Source organism: Callorhinus ursinus, unplaced genomic scaffold, assembly GCF_003265705.2.
Source record: "Callorhinus ursinus isolate GAN/ISIS: 27379988/994484 unplaced genomic scaffold, GSC_fseal_2.0 scaffold4, whole genome shotgun sequence".
Lineage (NCBI taxonomy): Eukaryota > Metazoa > Chordata > Mammalia > Carnivora > Otariidae > Callorhinus > Callorhinus ursinus.
The window spans coordinates 153,623,393-153,644,256 of record NW_027397066.1 but is presented as its reverse complement, the minus strand read 5'-3'; the positions used below and the strand labels follow the sequence as shown (position 1 = coordinate 153,644,256).

General features: G+C 46.9%; 1 protein-coding gene across 3 annotated transcripts in view; it reads right to left on the bottom strand.

Moving 5' to 3' along the window:
- SCARA5 (scavenger receptor class A member 5) overlaps positions 1 to 20,864 on the bottom strand; it is a 150,623-nt gene that overhangs the window by 101,800 nt on the left and 27,959 nt on the right. For all 3 annotated transcript variants that reach the window (XM_073892548.1, XM_025874025.2, XM_073892547.1), the window contains exon 3: positions 20,326 to 20,454. In XM_073892548.1, the coding sequence (XP_073748649.1) occupies positions 20,326 to 20,454 (129 nt within the window). The remainder of the gene's footprint in view (positions 1 to 20,325; positions 20,455 to 20,864) is intronic.

Below are 20,864 nucleotides of genomic sequence, written 5' to 3'. Positions count from 1 at the left end.
GGCCAGGCTGTGGGAATCAGTACACATGGGTGGAACAGAGAACTGGCTTGGAACTAGCCTTCTTTGTGGGAAATCACTCTCCTCATCCCTCAGGACCAGGTGCCTCGGTTTCCCTCTCTACTTCTTGCCCCGAGGCCATGTGGTGTGGTGGCCGGAACTGGGAACTTCCGAAGATTTAGTCCCGGGCCTGTTTTGATCACGGGGGGAGCAGAGCCCTTCCTGCCTGGCCCAGAGCTCTGCTTTCAGGATGATCTGCATTCCCTCGGTGGGGGGGTGGGAGGGGTGGGGGGGGCAGGTGGAAACCAGGCAGGGGCAGTTGGGGGTTCACGGCATGAGCTCTTGACTAGGAAACCAGAGGTTGAGCCCCAGCTGAGCCCCTAGCTTCCGATGCCATTTACATTTAATGAACACCTGTTCACCTGTGAGGACTATCAGGCTCTTTGAGCCTCGATCTTCTCACCTGTAAATGGGGTTCACTGTATCTAGCTCACAGTATTATGTGAAAATCAAGTGACATAATGAATGTGAAATATAACACTACTGTGATAATTTGGTGGCAGTGCGGGGTGGGGGACGTAGCTGCCACCTGTGGGAAGGCAGGGGCCTTGGGGACTGCACACAGGCTGGCTGAGGAATCAGGCCCTGGGCCTGCATGAGAACTCAGAGTGGGAGGGAAGCAAGAAGAGTGCAGATTAGCTGTTGTACATGATTCACCCCCAGCTGACCTCCTTCTGCCTCGACCGCATCCCATTAAAAGAGCTTTTCCCTGTGGAAACTGCTATACTCCCAGCGATGGGAGCCAGATGGGAAAAGCCCCTGCCTGACGCACAGGGTTTCAGGTCTGCATCCTCCCCTGCTGGCGGCCTGGGCGAGGACAGGGTGGTGGACACGGGTGTGGCTCCTGCAGAGGAGGTGGTGGACTGCAGAGGGGTGGGATGCTAAAGGAGCCGCTGTCTCAGCCACAGGAAGGAAGCTGCTGAAAATCCTGGGGCTGGAGTGAGCTGGTGCCACGCAGGAAGGAGAGTGGGCTGCCTCTGGGCTGGTGTGGGCAGGAGGCTTTTGATATTTAAACTAACCAGTGAGGAGGCTCTAAATGGGTCCCTAGCAGCACACCATCGTCCAGCTCCCCCGAGGTGAGACTTGGGCCAAGCAGTGCCGCCCACTGGCTGCCTCTGAGCTGAGTCCTTGCAGCAGGAGGAGGTCCAGAGCCGCCAAGGAGGGAAGGGCTTAGCACACTGCCACTGCCAAGTGGAGGCCCACCCCCCCACCAAGTCTGAGGCAGTGACACCAAACGCATTGATTGCCATTAAATGACCCATGTCTCTGTTTCGACAAGAGCCAAACTTCAGAGGTGCCAGAAACACGTATGCCTACCCAGAACCTGGTCCAGGCTCCCTCCCATCCCCTGTGCAGTCCGGTACCATGGTGGGCCTTACACCCATGCTTGGGGACACCAAGCATGGCTGTACATCCAAGTTCCGTCCCCCTGCCCCTGACACGGGCAAATAGCTCCTGCTTTGCCGCCCTCTGGCCAGCAACATGATTGGCCCTCAGAAGGATGATCCGGTGTCCTGGAAGACAGCTGGGCCTGCAGGACAGCAAATTCCACAGTGCCAGGTCCCCGGAGCATGGCCCAGAATTCTGAAGGGGGTCTCAGGCTCCGGAAGGGCATGTTCTCTTAGTCCCGAGGACTACTCCTGGCCTTGTGGGATTGGATGTGGCCAGCTGAGAGACTGAGTGGGGACCTCTAAAGTATGGAGAAGGGGTAGGGGCTCGTGCCTGGGTCTCAAGGCAGTACTAACCTTGTCCATCATCAGGAGTTTCAATGCTGACTTTTTTTTCCCTCAAATATATGTGAACAGATACCATCTATGCACTTATTCAATCAATCCCATTGAGATCTGTTATAAAAAGCCTACTTGAGTGTTCAACTCCATGAGAAAAAAATAGGTTAGCATGGACTAAGCCGCTTTATTATGTACTTCCCACCAAGAATGAGTGTAAGATTACCTTGTACTGGGATTCCTTTCCAAGAGGAATGTTGGTGCTTGAATCCACTGTCTCATTCAAAGTCCACCATATTCCTCAGAGGATGGCACGAAGATCCCCACTTTACAGATGAGCAAACTGCAACTCAAAGAGCTTCAGTAATTTGCCCAAAGTCACAGAGTAAAAATGGAACAGGATGGGATTGGAACCCCAAGTCTGTGTAATTCCAAAATTTAGGCTAGTGTGGATGATATAAAGGTATTCAAATATGGTCCCCGAGCTCACGGAGGTCATGGTTTCGTGGAGAGTCAGACGTAGAAACCACCAGCCTTTGTATAAGACCAAGATGAAAAACGTGCTAAATGCATGCAAAAGGGTAAAGCTGCAGGATCAGGTACCAAGGATACCTCCTAGGATCTAGAATTTTCAAGGCTGATGGGACTTCAAAAGTCCAGCTCAGAAATTGTCAACCTGGAGTCCCTGCATAACCTCTAAAGCGCCCCAAAGTAAAAATGGGCTTTGTCAGAGGTCAACAATTGGTGATCATCAATGTGCCAAATGATCAGGTCCTGAGGCTCCCAGAGGAAGGCCTCCTGCCTGAGGTCACATAGCCAGTGGCAGTGCTGGAACCAAGAGCCAGTGGCTGGACCACCAGTGGGGACCAGTGGGGCCCTGTCCTCCCTGTGGAGCCACTGATATTCCCGTGGCCACAGGGGAAGGCAGAAGATGAAGTCCCATCTAGAATGTGAGCACACAGCCTGCCAGATGCCCAGAAAACTGCATTAGTTTATAGGAGCCGGGGGACCAAGGGAGCCAGGTCCTTCCTCTTTCCCATGAGATAGAGTGTCCTGGACAAATCTTAAATTTTCTTGTCTATATTCTAATGTTTTGACATCTTAAAACACCTCCCTGGCAGGGGACAGACTGCATCTTCCTGGGCTACCCAGTTCTTAGGGATAGCAAAGGGCCCCAGCAGGAGCGTGCTTTTGCTATGCAAACTAACCAATCCAGAGCCACACTTCTTCTGTGGGGCTTGGTGCACCCCAGGAGGCAATTTTCCTCTTTCCTAAGCACCTGCAAGTCCAGGTCCAAGCAATTGGAGACCACCCAGCTAGCCCAGAGTCACCAAAGTTGTTCAAACCAGACAGTCCTGAACTGCTGTTCTTCTTTCATTACCTGCAGAAACCCCAGTGAAGGCCACCGCCTAACTCCTCCTCTCGCTCCTATCTTCTACCTCCTGACCACCCTGCTGCTTCCCCCTGTGGCCCTGCACTGTGTCCTTAAGACTTGTGTGTACCATAAACTCTGTTTTCCTGAGCCTCTCTTTTGCCCTCTCTTGCCGCACCTGACTGACCATATCATGAAAGAATACAAAACAGGGAGGTCCCTTGAGATTGTGCAGGAGAAGGGCAAATCCTAAATGCTTTCTTGCTTTCAAAGCTTTTCACCAGGAAAAGTGTACTTTCATTCCTTGGAGTACTGGATTGAATAGTGCTCCCCCCCCCGCAATTCATGTCCACCTGGAACCTGGGGGTGGCCTTTGGAAAGAGGGTCTTTGCAGATGTAATCCTGTTAAGGTCATACTGGATTAGGGTGGGCCCTAAATCTAATACAACCGGTGTCCTTACAAGAAGAAGGGAATTTGGATATAGAGATACAGACACACAGGGAGAAAGCCATGTGAGGACAGAGGCACAGATTATAAAGATGCCTCTACGGGCCAAGAAAGGCTGCTGACAACCACCAGAAGCTACAAGAGATAAGGAAGTGTTCTCCCTTAGGGTGTCCAGAGGAAATATGGCCACTTATACCTTGATTTGGGACTTCTTGTCTCCAGAACTGTGAGAAAATAAATTTCTATTGTTCTAAGCCACCCAGTTTGGGGTACTTTGTTATGACAGCCCTAGAATTAATACATGTGGACAGTCATTTTCTGATCAACCCAAGTTTGAATACGAGGGTCTAGATAGGGATACCAGTTTGTAAAGACCAAGTCCTTGGAAAGGTGGTGAACAGTGACTCTCTTTCTGCCTTTGCTGCCACCACCCAAGGGCATGGGCTGTAGACCCAGCAAAGCACTGCTAACCTTGGCCCCTGGGCCCTCAGGCAGGTGCCCACTTTTGCAGAATAAGGTCTGATGCACACAGATACCTGACCCCTGAAGTAGAACTAGTGAAGGATTTTTTTCATCCTTGTTATGGACTGAATTGTGTACTTTCCTCCACCACCACCCAAATTATATGTTGAAGCCCTAATCCCCACTGTATTTGTGGATAGGGCCTTTGAGGAATTAAAGTTAAATGAGGTCATAAAGGTGGGGTCCTAATCCAACAGGACTGTGGCCTTATGAGAGAGAGAGAGAGAGAGAGAGAGAGAGAGACACCAGGGATGCATGCGCAGAGAAAAGATCATGTGAGGACATAGTGAGAAGGTCATTGTCTGTAAGCCAAGGAGAGAGGCCTCAGGGGAAAAGCAAACCTGCCGCCATCTTCATCTTGGATTTCCATCTTCCTGACTGTGAGAAAATAAGTTTCTGGGGGCGCCTGGGTGGCTCAGTTGGTTAAGCGACTGCCTTCGGCTCAGGTCATGATCCTGGAGTCCTGGGATCGAGCCCTGCATCGGGCTCCCTGCTCAGCGGGGAGTCTGCTTCTCCCTCTGACCCTCTTCCCTCTTGTGCTCTCTATCTCTCATTCTCTCTCTCTCAAATAAATAAATAAAATCTTTAATAAAAAAAAAAGAAAATAAGTTTCTGTTGTTTAGGCTGCCCGGTTTGTGAGATTTTGTTATAGTAGCTCAAGGTAACTAATATGATCTTGTTCCCTCTTTCTGCAGCCTAATCCATAGGGAAACCAGATGGCCCAAAGATGTTAAACAGGACCCAAAGGCTATGAAGAAGCAATAGGATGGGAGGGGGTGGGGTGGTGGAGTGGTTTGCCAAGAGGAGGGATCTGAAAGACCTAGAAGGGGGGGTCCATGGAGCCAGGTAGTCAAGGCAACAGGGAGGCTCTGGCAAGGGTCAGGAAAGGGACTCTTTGAGTGGCCCCAAAGTCCAGGGTGAAGGGGTAGGGGTGACATGCTGCAGGAGCCCTTTACTCTTTCCACACAGTGGGGACCCAGTGGGCCATTGGACCCTGGGCTAAAAAGGGCAATCCTGCACCCTCCTGAATGCAGACAGCCACAGAACAACATCTTCATCACAACATCACAACCAACTGTTGTGTCCCAGCCCTCATGCTGAGTTGGAAACTTGAGCATCCAACAGCAGGGATTTGGTTAAAGAAACGATAATATATCCATAAAATGGACTTGAGTTTGGGTTAGGGCATGTTGAATTGGAGGTGCCCAGGAGTACTTCAAAGGGAGCTCTTGAGAAGGCAGTTGCCTGTATGGAAAAATTAGGGACTTGAAGTCCTCAGGACACACTCGAGCTGGCAGAAGCTGTGAAAGCAGGTATATATTAGGAGACACAGGTCACAGCACTGAGGTGCACTCCTAACATGGAAGGAGGTGGGCATGTCGGGGGTGGGGGGTGTGGTGGGTAGTCAGAAAAAACAGTCTGCCCTGTGCACAGCTAATAGGAATGCCAACTGGTGCAGCCTCTATGGAAAACAACTTAGGGAGGTTCCTCAAAAAAATTTTTTAAAATAGAACTACTTTCTGGGCCAATAATCCCCCTTCCGGGCACATACCCGAGGAAACAAAATCAGGAACTTGAAGAGACAGGTATCTGCAGCCCCATATTCATTGCAGCATTATTCACAATAACCAAGACATGGAAACAACCTGTGTCCGTGGACAGATGAAGGGATAAAGAAGATGTGGTACAGACATACGATGGAATATTGTTCAGTCGTAAAAAAGAAGGAGATCCTGCCATTTGCGACAACATGGATGAACCTGGAGGACATGATGCTGAGTGATGTAAGTCAGACACAGGAAGACACACTGTAGGGTCTCACTTATATGTGGAAGCTAAAAAACTCAAACTCATAAAAACAGAGAGCAGGGTGGTGACTCCCAGGGGCTTCGAGTGGGGAGATGTTGGTCAAAGGGTACAAAGGTGCAACTATACAGAATGAATAAGCTCTGGAGAGCTAATATACGGCATGGTGACTAGAGTTAACAATACATAGTATACACTTGAAATTTACCAAGAGGGTAGATCTGATGTTTTCTCACCAAATGCACAAAAATCCTAATTATGCAAGGTGATGGTTAGGGTGATTAGCTTGATTGTGGTGATCATTTCATAATGTCTATGTAAACAAAACATCACATCGTACACCTGAAATATATATAATTTTTATTGGTCAATTATACCTTAATAAAGCTGGAGCCAGGGAGCTAAAGGCAAAAGCAAAGGAAGAGAGAAAAAGAAAATCAGTTTAAAGAGAAACTTGGAGCATTTGACTTTATTCCCATTACCCTGGAAGAATGACTTCACCCCCAAAGAAGGTAGAAGTTCTTAGAAGTTCACCAAGCACTGCGTTTCAAGAACCAAGGGAGGCTCCAGAAAGCATGTGTCTGGTAGAGGTGACAGCTGGGACCCTTGAGGAGGGTGCCCAGGAAGACAGAGCCTCCCAGAGGATCAGGAGTCTGGGGGCCTCTGGAGCCTGGGATGCAAGTCCCCTTCAGCCACAGAGGCAAGGGGAATGCTGAGCAGGACACCTCCCCACCCCCGCCTTGGTCTCTTCTCCAAAGTTGAGGCCAGGACTAATCCTTCCCAGCCCCGGTTTCCTTTGTCATTCAGCCTCTCCCTTCCTGCGTGCCCCTGGGGCACTTGCCCAACCTCTCCATTTGTGGCAGGAGTGTCCTCTGGTCACAGATTCAAGGGAGCCTCTGTTGGCGGCCTTCTGCACCCAAGTAGGGGCAGTACATGCACACATTTGGGGAATAAGTAAGGAAAGACCCGCCGGCCCCACCTGAGAGTAGGCTGCTGGCTCCAGGACAGCCAAAACTATGTTAGGTGCCATGGTCTCAGGGTTACAGAAGGATTCCTTTTACAGAATAAAAGGGTGGCTTTATTAAAACACCAACATCCGAGGAAATTGAAAGAGAAGAATGTGTACCAGTAAGTCTCTCACGCCACCACAGTGGTCTCCATTCCTCCCAGTACCCCCTCCCTCCTTCTGCACACATATCTGCTTGCACACTGCACTCCAAGGATGCACAGGCAATAGGGCAGTTCTGTTTTCTCCTAACATTATTTCATAAACACTCTCCCATGTTGCTTATTAGTTAGCATTTGGAACGGCTATGTAATATTCCCTTGTGTTGTTTTGTCATAAGTTAGTTAAATATCCCGCTAAAGTTAGACATCTAGGTTTTTTCCAGTTTTGAGCGATCATGAATAACGTTGCTAAGAGTTTTATATACATGTCATTTTCTTTCATTGTAATCATTTCCTTCAGGCCAGTGGAGTAGGATTTCTGAGCCAAAGGATATTAACTGCTTTTAAAGATCCTGAAAGGATCTTAAGGCAATCTGCTTGTTTATTTGTGCTCACTGGCCCCAGCTAATGGTCAGGGGACAAGTGTTAATGGGTAAATAAGAGATGCCTTTCCTCAGACTCCTCCTGGAAAGATGCAGTTTTTCCAAAACTCTGGCAGATAATATGTGAAATGTTTCACAGAGGACAACTGGCCTTCTCACTGTTGACAACAACAAGAAGGAGAAACAAAGCCCTGTGCAGAAGAAACCCCTCCCAGGGTGACTCAGTGTGGCTTCGTGTGAATCCCCCGCTTCCCATCCTGGGAACCGGCACCCTTGCCTCCTAGGAGTCACTTTTGGACACCTTCACTGCCCTCCCCATGTTCATGCAGGTGCTAAGTGGGAGAGGGGGGATCCAAAGACCCTGCTTAGAGATGGGGATCTCTGGGACAAGGGGGGCTGGCTCCAGGTTGCCTTACTAGATGACAGCTGAGCTCAGAGCCGTGCTCTCGTTAGAGAGAAGCATGGCGAAAGACCCCATTGGGAGAGACCACCCATGACCCCTGAGCTGGAATGGAGCCTAGGCCTGCCTTTCTTCTGGGATTTCCCAAGGAGGGGAGGCTGTGGGATGGGACTGCAGGAAGGGGCTTCCCACCCACGCACCCACCCACCCACCCACCCCAGTATCCCTTGGATTGCTCTAAAAAAGGATCTCAGGGAATGTGGGGCTCTTGCAAAGATGAACAGGGAAGGGTAGGAGCCCAGGGATGTCTGGCAGCCATCAGACCACATGGGGCTGCCAGCTGGAAGGGTAGTTGGGGCCAAGAAGGCAGGCTTCCCATCTCGGAGGGACTTCTCAGAAATGGAGGGCATGGGTGGAAGCTGGACATTATTCTAAGAAGACCAAACACACCATCTATCTAGAGGCCATAGCAATGGGCCACCACCACCCTCTCCTGGAACCAGAGAGAGACAGGGAGGGCCATCACCCACCACCACCACCACCACAACCAATGTCCCCACACACTTGAGACTGGCTGGTTATGTGAGAAGCTCTCTGCTTTGCTATCCTTCCTCCTGGGCCTGTAAAATTATTGATCATTTATCTGAAATTCAAATTTATCAGGGCATCCTGTATTTTTATTTGGTAACTCTCCACAATTGGGAGGCAACTGGAAGGGTCCAGGTGAGAGATGATGGGGTCCATCAGGGTTTGCTGATAGGGTGAACATGGGAGGCAGGTGAGAGAAATCTAGAAGGATAACTTGGTGTTTGGTTAATACAACTGGCTAGATCACGGTGTCATTTACAGAGATGGAGAGGAATCAGGGAGAAACAATTTTGGGAGGGAAAAACAAGAGTTCTGTTCACATGTTGAGTTTGAGATGCTTATTAAATAACCAAGCGGGAATGGCCCAAGTAGGTAGTTGAACATATTAGTCTGGGATTCGGAGCAAAAGTTAGTGGTGAGGACAGAGATGAAATATGTGGAATTTGATGAAAGACACCAGCAAGAGAGCCCAGTGAAAGAAGGGAAGAAGACCAAGGACTGAGCTCCTAGTTACTCCAAGATTTAGAGGTGAAGCAGGTGGGAGCAGAGCGTCACAGGAGACCAATAGATTGCTTCCCTGAATTAAATCAGAACTTCTCTGAATATGTTAGTACCCCTTTTTTGAGATTTATAGGGGAACATTTATTGAGCCCCTGGCATAAGCTAGGCATTGGGCAAGGCATTTTATGTGTTAGCTCAGTGAATTGTCACAATACTGGCAAGCGATCATTATTGTCCCCATTTTAATGTTTTTTTTTAATGAGTATTAAATCATTTCCCCAGATCACAACTCATAAGTGATCAAGCTGGTATCTGAATTTAGGTTTAACTCCTTCTAAACCATCTGTTTTTTGAACTGCACCATGTTTTATAGGGTTGTTTGTTTTTAGTTTTTCACATCTGCTCTTCTGGTTGGTAAGATCTTTATGTCAGGGACCTCTCTTTATTTCTCTTCGTATCTCTCTGTGCCTCGGGGCCAGGCACATTGTTGGCACTCAACAAATGCTTGCTGTTTTGGATTTGATGCAAGAGGGCTCTACGCCCCTGGGTAGGGGCAGAAGATGCACGATGCCTACAAGTTGCTAACAGAAATGCTGAGAGTTTATACCTTCTCTCCAACAGGGTGGAGAACAAGAGCTTGTGAGTTGCTCGGCTTCCATCCCACCCCAAACTCAAAGCCATCAGTTAGTGACAACATCTACTTGATAGCTCTGGCCCATGTGAGCAGAAGATAGAACCACAAGGCAGACGGAAAGGCAGGTTTTGAAAGTACAAAGGTTGAGCCATGAAGAGGGAAATGTAAGCTGCAGAAGGAAGCAAAAGACTAACTCAAGCCCATTCACATCTAGTTTTGCTTAAATAAGAAAGTTCATTTTCTTATCAAAATCTGGGTGCTGCATTCCCAGTGCCTCTAAAATTTCCTCCAATCCTGGCTCCTTGGACAGAAATCCAAGCCGTTGACAAGTCTCTCTTGATGTTTCCTGTACAACATGGCGAAATGCAGGCTGGATTATGGTACAGTTGGAGGAAGTTATATTCTATTATAATCACCTAACAAACACTGATGAGTCCTACTATGTGCCATGGACTATTATAAGTCGTTTTCATGGATGAACTCATTTCATCCTCATCATGACACCTAGAAGAGGGGACTGTTATCACTTCTGCTTTACAGATGAGGACACTAAGGCTCAGGTAGTTTGAATAACTTGCCCAAGGGCGGGCACACAGTAAGTGGGGAGGCTGACTCCAGTGCCCAGATGCTTTGCCACTGGACCATAGATAATGCCTCCTGCAGGAGACTAGGATAAGAGAAGTGCTGACTTCACACAATCCTATCATCTGAGGTCCAGGCTCCACTCCCCAGCTATGGGACCATGAGCCAGCACGCACAACTCCTCTGAGCCTCAGTTTCTTCAGTGATACACTATGAACTCTTTTCTGGATTCCTTCAATTGTTAGGAGAATTAGATAACATGTCATATGCAAACGCCGTAAAGCACAATTCAGAGGTGAAAGATTAAAGGGCTACTTAGTGGTCAGTATGAACCTAAAGGCAGGTTGGCAAACTTTTTCTGTAAAGGACCAGGGAGTAATGATTTTCGGCTTATTAGGCCATATGGTTTCTGTTTAAACTACCCATCTCTGTCGCTGCAGCATGAAAGCAGCCATAGACAATACACAAATGAATGGGTAGAGCTGTGTACCAATAAAACTTTACTGGCAAAAATAGGCAACAGCCAGATTTAGAGGAAGGATTCCAGGGAGATGTAGCCTAGATAGGTCCTCTGCACAGTCCTACCTTATTTTCTAACAGTTTGACTGAAGACCCAGAGAGCATAATGTCAGATTTGCAGGGGACTTTCCCTCATGCCCACTTCTCTCAATTTACGGGTGGTCAGAGATATCCACGTAAGTGAGAGAGGTATGACAGGTTCTTCATCCTGGGTCATGGAATCTTTTGTGGAGAAGTCAGGATGTCAAAATTCTCTTCCTCTTTTTCCCTCCCACTCGCCTGGAGCTAGGGAGAGGCTGGGGTCCCTTCCACTGGGGAAGCACTGATGGCCTGGGAAGGCTCACACAGCCACGGTGGGATGCAGGGAGAAAGGTAGTGTCTCAGGTGAGTGGGGTCTAGGTTGAGGAAAAAGGCTGGTATGGGGGGGTCTTTGAGGTGATCCCACCTCACAGGACAATAAAATGCATGGGCTGGTGTGCCCTTGGTCATATCCTGTACACGTGGTGGCAGGCTATGGAATGGAGACAGCGTTGGGATACTGGCTCAGATGTGACTGATGACACAAGTCTGAAAGGGAAAGCTAAATGACAGATGTCCAAATCCAGATTCAAACTGATCCAACAGGCTGCAATACTTGGCAGAACCCAGTGTGATGATATTTAATTGGGATTACTAACAAGATCTGCATTTAAGTTAAGGCAACAACAAAACCAACAAAAAAGCCAGTTGAACTGATATGGGATGGAGGGGCCCCCACTAGGCAATATTTCCTTTGAAAGAGATCTGGGGTTGGTTAATGGCCATGATCATTAATGGCTGCATAGTATCCCATCATTTGGATGTGATTTCGTGTATTACTATGAGTCACCATGAGGAACGCTCGTGCAAATTTAGGCTACATCAGCATACGTGCAGTGTCCAGATCAAAGCTAGCCACAGCCCAGCACACCCTGCCCTGGCCAGACCATACCAACAGTACTGTGTCTAATTTTGTTTTTCAGGAAAACATGGAGCTTGTTGGGTGGGGATGGGAGAGGGAGGTTGGCCATTACATTGAGGCCAAACATTAGCTGAGTATCTACTACGCGTAGAGCATCATGTCAGGCACCAGGAGCACGAAGACGAACACGACACAGTACCTTCTCATGAAGGAGCTTTGTTTTGGACTACAAAGGGTAGCAGGCACATAAATAGATGATTTCAATATAATGTGGCAAGTGTGAAGACAGGCACACACACACACACACACACACGCACACAAGTCTCCTAATCAGATCTAAAGAGCCGCTGTTGAAAGAATGAGGCTTGCTTAGCCTCTTTTCAACTCACTGAAGAACAATCATGAGGATGAGGAGAAAGTCTTGTTATGAGCTGTTCCTGCAAGAGGAGCTAGAAACAGCATGTGTGAGATGGTTGAGGAGGATTGGACAAGAGTTTTTGTTACTTGTGGCTGCTCTTCAGTAGAGGTGCAATACCTCATCTGTCTGGGAAGTCAGGAGGGAGGTTCTTGACCTGGGAGCAAGGGAGGTCGTACAGGATGTCCTCTGAGACTCCTTCTAAGGCTAAGCTCCTGGGAGCTGCGGATGGGAACAGCATCATGGAGCTGGCTTGCTCTCTCTCCTCCCCAAGGAGATGCAGTGCTGGAAACCCTATCCTGTTTTTTGGCCTACTGAGCCCTGCACTGTCACGGCAAGTCCAGGATCCCTCAGACTCTAGGAAGCTCTAGGCTTCCCCTGCAGGTTTGTTAGAAACGTGTGGGCTATGGGCGCACGCCCTCCCACCACACCAAGCACACCAAGTTCTCTGTTTATAGACAAAACCACTGGGTGCTCAATCTAAACCAGCAGCCTTCTAACCCTTTGCTGTTCTGACAGCAAAATTCCTCTGATTGTCTAATGATTATGGTAATAACAATATTGTCAAATAGCAGCAATAATAATGATGATATCTAATATTTGCTGAGTACTTCTTATGTGCCAGACACTGAGTTTTCATGTATAAATTAATTTAATCCTTACAACCACCCCATGGGATAGGTATACCACTGTCATCCCATTTGATAGACGAGAAAACTGAGGATTTGACAGGTTAAATTTTTTGCCCCAAGATTACAGAACTCGTCAGTGGCACAGGCCGGATGTGAACTCAGAAGTTTCCCCTCAAAGCCTATATCCTGTAGCTATTCACTTAGAATGTTTAAAAGACACAGGGAGCCCATTGTTTTCCAGACTATGGCTTGTATCTCATTTTTCGATCATGACATGAATGTATGGGTTGTGAATATTTTTTAAAAAAATAAATAGTATAGAATAGACTACATCTGTATCTTTGGGGTAAACACCCAGGAGTGCCATTCCTGGGTCATAGGGTAGCTCTATTTTTAACTTTTTGAGGCACCTCCACACTGTTTTCCAAAGTGGCTGTACCAACTTGCATTCCCACCAACAGTGTAAGAGGGCTCCCCCTTCTCCACACCCTCTCCAACATTTGTTGTTTCTTGCCTTGTCAATTTTGGTCATTCTAACTGGCGTAAGGTGGTATCTCAATGTGGTTTTGATTTGAATTTCCCTGATGGCTAATGATGATGAACATTTCTTTATGTGTCTGTTGGCCATTCATATATCTTCTTTGGAGAGTGTCTGTTCATGTCTTCTGCCCGTTTTTTGACTTGATTTTTTGTTTTTTGGGTGTTGAGTTTAAGAAGTTCTCTATAGATCTTGGATACCAGCCCTTTATTTGTAGTGTCATTTGCAAATATCGTCTCCCATTCCGTGGGTTGCCTCTTTGTTTTGTTGTGCAGAAGCTTTTTATCTTGATGAGGTCCCAAAAGCTCATTTTTTTGCTTTTGTTTCCCTTGCCTTTGGGAGACGTGTCTTGAAAGAAGTTGCTGTGGCTGATGTTGAAGAGGTTACTGCCTATGTTCTCCTCTAGGATTTTGATGGATTCCTGTCTCACATTGAGGTCTTTCATCCATTTAGAGTTTATCTTTGTGTATGGTGTAAGAGAATGGTCAAGTTTCATAGCTGTCCAATTTTCCCAGCACCATTTATTGAAGAGACTGTCTTTTTTCCATTGGATATTTTTTCCTGCTTTGTTGAAGATTAGTTGACCATAGAGTTGAGGGTCCATATCTGGGCTCTCTATTCTGTTCCATTGATCTATGTGTCTGTTTTTGTGCCAGTACCATACTGTCTTGGTGATCACAGCTTTGTAATATAGCTTGAATACTACAGATGTAGTGAAAAGAAGGGGCACACACACCCCAATGTTCATAGCAGCAATGTCCACAATAGTCAAACCGTGGAAGAAGCTGAGATGCCCTTCAACAGACGAATGGATGAAGAAGATGTGGCCCATATATACAATGGAATATGACTCAGCCATCAGAAAGGATGAATGCCCACCATTTGCATCGACATGGATGGAACTGGAGGGGATTATGCTAAGTGAAATAAGTCAAGCAGAGAAAGTCAATTATCACATGGTTTCACTTATTTGTGGCACATAAGGAATAGCACGGAGGACATTAGGAGAAGGAAGGGAAAAATGAAGGGGGGAAAATCGGAGGGAGAGACGAACCATGAGAGACTATGGACTCTGAGAAACAAACAGGGTTTTAGAGGGGAGGGGGTGGGGGGATGGGTTAGCCTGGTGATGGGTATTAAGGAGGGCACGTATTGCATGGAGCACTGGGTATTATACACAAACAATGAATCATGGAACACTACATCAAAAACTAATGATGCACTGTATGGTGACTAACATAACATAATAATGAAAAAAGAATAGATTAGAAAATCATCGGCATCCATCACACATTTAGGATTAGTTGGGTTATGGATGGATGTGTGAACTAGTTGCGATGTAAAATACATTAGTATAGGTCATGATCAAAAAGCCTGGGAAACACTGACCTAGTTCAACCTTCTCACTTTACAACTGAGTGTACTAAGGTTCAGACAATGATTTTTCCCTAGGTTACAGAGTGTTAATGGGCGAGCTGGGACTAAACCCAAGTTTTTTCTGACTCTCAGTTCCCACTATCAAGCTTAATGACTGCAAAGAAAACCAGGGAAAAAAAAACCATGAGTATTAATACTCATAGTAGGGATAGTATTCCCGCCATAATAACAACAGTACTCCTTCTAGCATGCCTACTGGGTGCCAGGAGCCTCTTTTCAAAGTGCTTTTGATATATTAACTTATTTAAATCTCATAACAACCCAATGGGGCAGGCATACTTATTTCCCCCATTTTCAGATGACGAAACTCAAGTAAAGAAAGACCAAGTAACTTGGTCAACATCTCATAGTTGGTAATGGAGAAGAGGGGATTCAAAAGCACCCAGGCTGGCTTCAAAGTCCATTGTTACCCAGTATAAGGTACTGTGTGATGCTGCCTGTCTTACTATTCTCCCTAAATGCTATAATGCCAACACAGTATATACTATCAGGCATGTGTAATAATGTAACTAATTACACACTTACTTCTTCCACCAGTCACATGTCCTTGAGTGGTGATTCCATATTAAGATGCCATTTAGATATTTGACTAAAACTGAAGTAATCCTATTTCCCCCCACAATTAAGATCCCCACCAAGATTTCATGTCTCTATCATCATTCATTCACTCATTCATTCACATATTTAAAAACATGCATTTGCAGAATTGAAGAGAGTAGACAGAATTTTTTTTTCAAAAATTGTGCATAAAGCCCTTCTTTGTTCCAAAAAGGATTAAGGCAGTTTACAAGGATACAGAAAATACAGTAAGAAAATAGTAGACGCCAACAAGATAAAGGAAGAACGGTGAGAGATGCTAAACGGAGGTAGGAATGAAACTAACAGAAAAATGCTTTCTGGAAAGTCTATACAGTAGCTGCTGCAAGTGGACCACAGATCTGTCTCCAGGTTTTCATTTTAATTAGCTTCAAATTCATACATCTTGCAATGAGATGACAGCTCACTCTCAGTTTGCATTAATTACCTCTCGAAAGCAACTTTAATTACTTTCAGATTCACAGTCTCCTTAAGGTGAAAACAAACTAATTCCTCAAGGCATACCTCTTTCTGCAACTAAGGCAGAAAATAATTTCTGCATGTGTTGATGTGTAATGTGTAATGTGTAATGGATTGAACAATATTGGATTGAACAATATCCTCAACAGCACCCCTACAATAAGCACAGGGGAAATTTCGTGGCACTGTTTCCAACAGGTGGTTCCAATAAAGTCCAAGGGCATCACACTCTTAATTCTGAGATGCATAATGAAATCAGTAATCTGCCATCTAAACGGATACGGGCTCTGAGCACACCGTTCTCTGATTGCAGAGTCAAAGACAGACCTGTTTGGAAGGAGGTGATCAAAAAAAGGGGTGCTCGGTTCAAACGACGTTTGGATCACTTGGTGTTCAGCTCTCCCCAGGCTGAGGCCACTCCAGCTCTTGGGAGTCAGACCCTCCTTTGCGCAAGCAGACTCTACTCTGGCACATAGCATTAGCTACATCATACTGTCCTAATGTGTATGTGTGCTCATGCTTTGAAACCCTCCCAGAGTAGGAAACACATCTCATGATTCTTTTTATTCGCATGCTATGGACTGAACGTTTGCATCCTCCCAAATTCATATGTTGAAATCTTAACCTGCAATATCTAACCTAACCCATTTCTCCAGGAACTCTCCCTGCTCCAGTTCTGTAGTCTACATCGCCATAAAACTCCAGCTTTCCAAGAAATCAGAGACAGAGATGTTTGCACTTCCCCTTTCTGCTACTACATTTTCATAGCAGGAATTCAAATTCCTTAGTAGTGTCATGACAGGAGAAAGGTGGAAGACGTTCTTCCTGACCACCCTTTGTCACCACAGTAATGTCCCAGAATAGTCATGAGTAACAGTGACCCTCCTCTAACACTTTCACTCCATCACATCTTTCCTAAAGTGCTGGACCAAGGACCTCATAACCCATGACCATCCATTCTCAACTCTCTTGTTCATGAACTTAAGCCTCATGGTTGATACTGTCCAAAACTCAACGTGGAATAGAACAAAACCATAATATGGAACCATCAGTCCAGGTAATAAGCAATGGTTTGAAGTAGATAAAAAGTCTTAGAGGAATTTGGGGGTGGGAAGAAGGAACTGATGCAGCCTCCTTGAGAGATGTTGGAAGGTTGTGTGCATAGAACCTGGTGATATTGTGGGGATATCAGGAAAGTTCCCGAGAGGATGCTGGTCAGGAATGGATAGGTAGATGGTAGGTAGAAAGCCCAAAATAGTTTGGGTGAAAATAATTAAATCCAGATGGTTGGATCAGACAGGGAAGCCAGGATGATGCATACACACGAGGTATAGTGTTTGCCTTTTATTTCAAACACTTGGACAAAGAGATGAACTGAGAGAAGTTTCATGTGAGGTCTTATAAGAGTAATATTGTTATGTAGTTAGATTATAATTTTGCAATACTGAAACACAGTAAGAGTGAGCATTTGTTCCCTGTAGTTTTTTACCCATCATTTATTCAGACATGGCACTTGGTTGCAATGGATGGTTTTGTCATCCAATTGTAGGATGTATGAGCTCTGTGTCAACAAGGAGGTTTGAAGTCTGAGAGTGGTTCAGACAGAACTCCTCCTGTCTCAGTCAGTCTGGGCTACTATAACAAAATACCACAGACTGGGTGGTTTAAACAACAGACATTTATCTGTCACAGTTGTGGAGACTGGGAAGTCCAAGATCAAGGTGTGGGCCAATTTGTTTGTTGGTAAGGGCTGTTTTCCTGGCTTATAGATGACCCCTTTTCTCTGTGTCCTCACATGGCAGATCTCTCTCTCTCTCCCCCCTCTTCTTTCCCTCTCCCTCTCCCTCTCCTGTCTCTTCTTATAAGGGCACTAATCTCATCACGAGGGCCCCACTCTCATGACATAATAACCTCCCAAAGGCCCCACCCGCAAATGCCATCATATTGAAGGATAGGGCTTTAACATATAAATGGGGGGGCACGGCACAATTCAGTCCTTAGCACCTCTTGTGCAAGGCGACCTCAGCAGGGCAATGAAGAACATGTTCTGCCCACGACTGGGGAGGCAGCCACAGCAGAACTCCTAACAGAAGGCCAGGCAAGCTCTGGTTTACACTGAATCATGGATGTCCCCATGGTCTTGGTATTTTCACAAAAGGAGCAACACTGGAGGTCTTCAATCAGAGTAATCTGAAGAAACTTCCTGCCTAAGGTCAGGCAAGGGCTCCTTGAAGAACCCCAGACTTGTCCACCACATCCCTAAGTCCCCTCCCTTGGGGAGAGGCAGCTGGGGACTATATTTTTCTTTGGCCACCCTCATTAAACCCCTCCCAGAGGCCAGCACGATTTTCCAGACAAGAACCTAGGGAGGGGAGAGTGGCCATGCCAGAGCCAAGAGATAAAGTATGATGCTCTGTTTCATCAGATTAGTTTAAATCCACCCCAAACTGTCATGCCACCCAGGCAATCTGGTACCCAGAAACTTCAGGCTCAAAGGTGATCATAATGATCAATATCTTCCCCAGGTTTCCACACAGAACAGCTAAGGAAGCATGGCAACATTTTGGTTAGATTGGAAAACCATGTTCCACCCGCTCTTCTGAAACTTCCAGGATGTCATCATAAATCCCATTCAACCTCCAAGTTGACTAAGCCAGGAGAAAATTCTTTCTGCATCATGCCAGGCAACACTACTTGTTAGGAACTCTCCTGTTTTGAATGGAAATCTGTCTCCTTACAAAATCCACCCATTTGTCTACTTCTACCCTCTGAGGCCACACAGAACATGCCTGCTCTTTTCCATATGGCAACCCTCCAGGCACCAGAAGAGAACCTTCCTTCCCTGGCAGGTCTTCTCTTCCCAAGAGATGATGCCCGTCCAGGCCTTCCAGGATCCAGAGACCTGCCTCAGGGTCCTCATCTGTCTGGCTCCCTCTTCTAGACCCTCTTCTGTCACCTAAAAGTTCCTATTCGGCAGAGAGACTGTAATGCCATAGCCTATCTTTCCTGCTGGGCTGAAACAGTTTCCAGAAATTCTGGAAATTTGTTATGGTTGTGGCTGCCAAGACCACAAAACCCAGAATCCAATCTCCCACTGAGCAGCCCAAGAACATGTTCAAATCATCCTCTGGCTGGATAGTATCCTGGGGTCCTTGAGATGAATCATGAGTTTCTCTCATTGTTGCTGTTGGCCGCCCCCCTCGCCCCCAGGTCAATGGGTGGTGGGACAGACGCCACTCCTAATGATGCCCTTTGCCCTGAGTGTAGGACCCTGAAGGTGAAGGCAGCATTGAACATCCCATCACAGGACTATGACTATGCTCACTTGACAGAAAGTGAGACAAGACCAGTGAGGTCCTGAGCATCTGCCTCACGATTTCCAGCGAAGGGTCATGTGCAAGTGCTTGACCTCCAGATCCCTGTCCTAGAGTTAACTCAAGGACCCTGCCCTCAACCATCTAAGTCATCTCAGCCTGGCCAGCAGCCTTGCTCTGACCAACCCCGCTCCGTGCAACATCCACACTTCCACTGAGTGCGCCTCCTCTAAATCACCACAGCACTTGTTGTGTCAACAGACAGTCCCCATCATCATCCCTATCACTTTCTACCTTAGGACAGGGCTCTATCTGTATGCCTCTGCTTTGTCTCCCAACAGGGAGCTCCTTGAAAGAAGCCCATGCATCTTATTTAGTTGTGTCTCCACTCCTAGCATGGAACCTGACACAAAGTAGGCACTCATGTAGGACAGGTGAGGTTGAAATAAACTGATCCCTTGGCTTTACTTTGTCAACACTTACATACCTCCATTGAGAAAGGTGGGAATTGTGCACCTCTCCCTCTGGGTGGGAGTCAGGAGAGACCACCACATCTCTGTCCTATCTGTTTCACCATCTACATCACAATGGAGTGAGCTGTGAGTGGTGAGCTAGGCTGCTCAAAGCATGGAGGTCCTCCATTTGATCCTTTTCTAAGTCCATGAGCTCTGCATCTCTTGGCCGGAGAACGTGCTCCCAACTCCAGCATCTAACCAGCCTGTCTTGCAGATGGAAACTGGGGAGAAGAACCCAGCTAGACTGGGGCAAACCCATCCCACCCTCAGTAATTGCAAAAGGGCAGCAGGTTTATTATGACTCTGATTAGCCTCAGCAGCAAAATGTTTCATGGCTATTTTCATCATCCTCAGGAAAGGGGGCTTAGCTTACTCTGTGCAAACCACAGCACAGAGCTCCAGGGAGGGCCAGTGTGATGTACAAGTCACACAATGATGTGGGAAAAATCAGAAGCCGCTGGGAGCAGCTAGGTCTCTGCTCCTGGACTCAGAGATTTCCCAAGCAGGAAATATAGCAGGGGCTATATTTCCACATAGCCCCTGCCAACATCTCATCCCACATGAAATGGGCAATGCTGCCTAGAGTTGTGCTGGTCTGAAAGACCAGCCAGCTTCCTCCTTCGTGGTTTCCATGGTGACAGGGGCAGTGTTTGGGCTTATGACTGTGGAAATGAAGAGCAGAGGCTCCAGCTCTCAGGTTCCCATCTGCTCTTGTTCCCTACACACCTCCCGCTGCATCCTTGAAGGCCAGATGAGGGAAGGGTGCTCTTACCTGCTAAGATGAAGATGCCCACAAGAATCAGGAAGACCAGAAGGTAGAGCCCAAGGACAGCATGCTTCAGGGCTGACAGGGAGCCCAGCTGAGTGCAGCAGCCTCCTGCTCGTCGTTTGTGGCATGGACCTAGACAACAAGGGTAGGAAGAGGAGGGGAAAATAAAACACTTGAAAACCCCACGGTGGTTTTATTTTTCTTTTGGTCTCATCTCTCCTGATGCATGGAGATGTTCACATGGAACCTCTCACACACCTTCTGCACATCTGTAGTGCAGCTGTAACAATGGGGAGCTTTCCAGAACATGACAAGCTTTTGAGCTTCTGGCTCTCCTCCCACCTTCTGCATTCAGAAACAAGCCAGACAGGCACGCCCGCAGCTCACGTGCCCAACAAACCCACCCTTCTGGAGCCCATCCAAGCAACAGCGAACGCTCAGATAGGCTGGAATATGTGTCCTGTACAAAGCATCATTGTCCCATGGGACCCAGAGAATACGGAGAAAATTTAAAACAGGGGTTGCAAAGTTTAACTTCTACA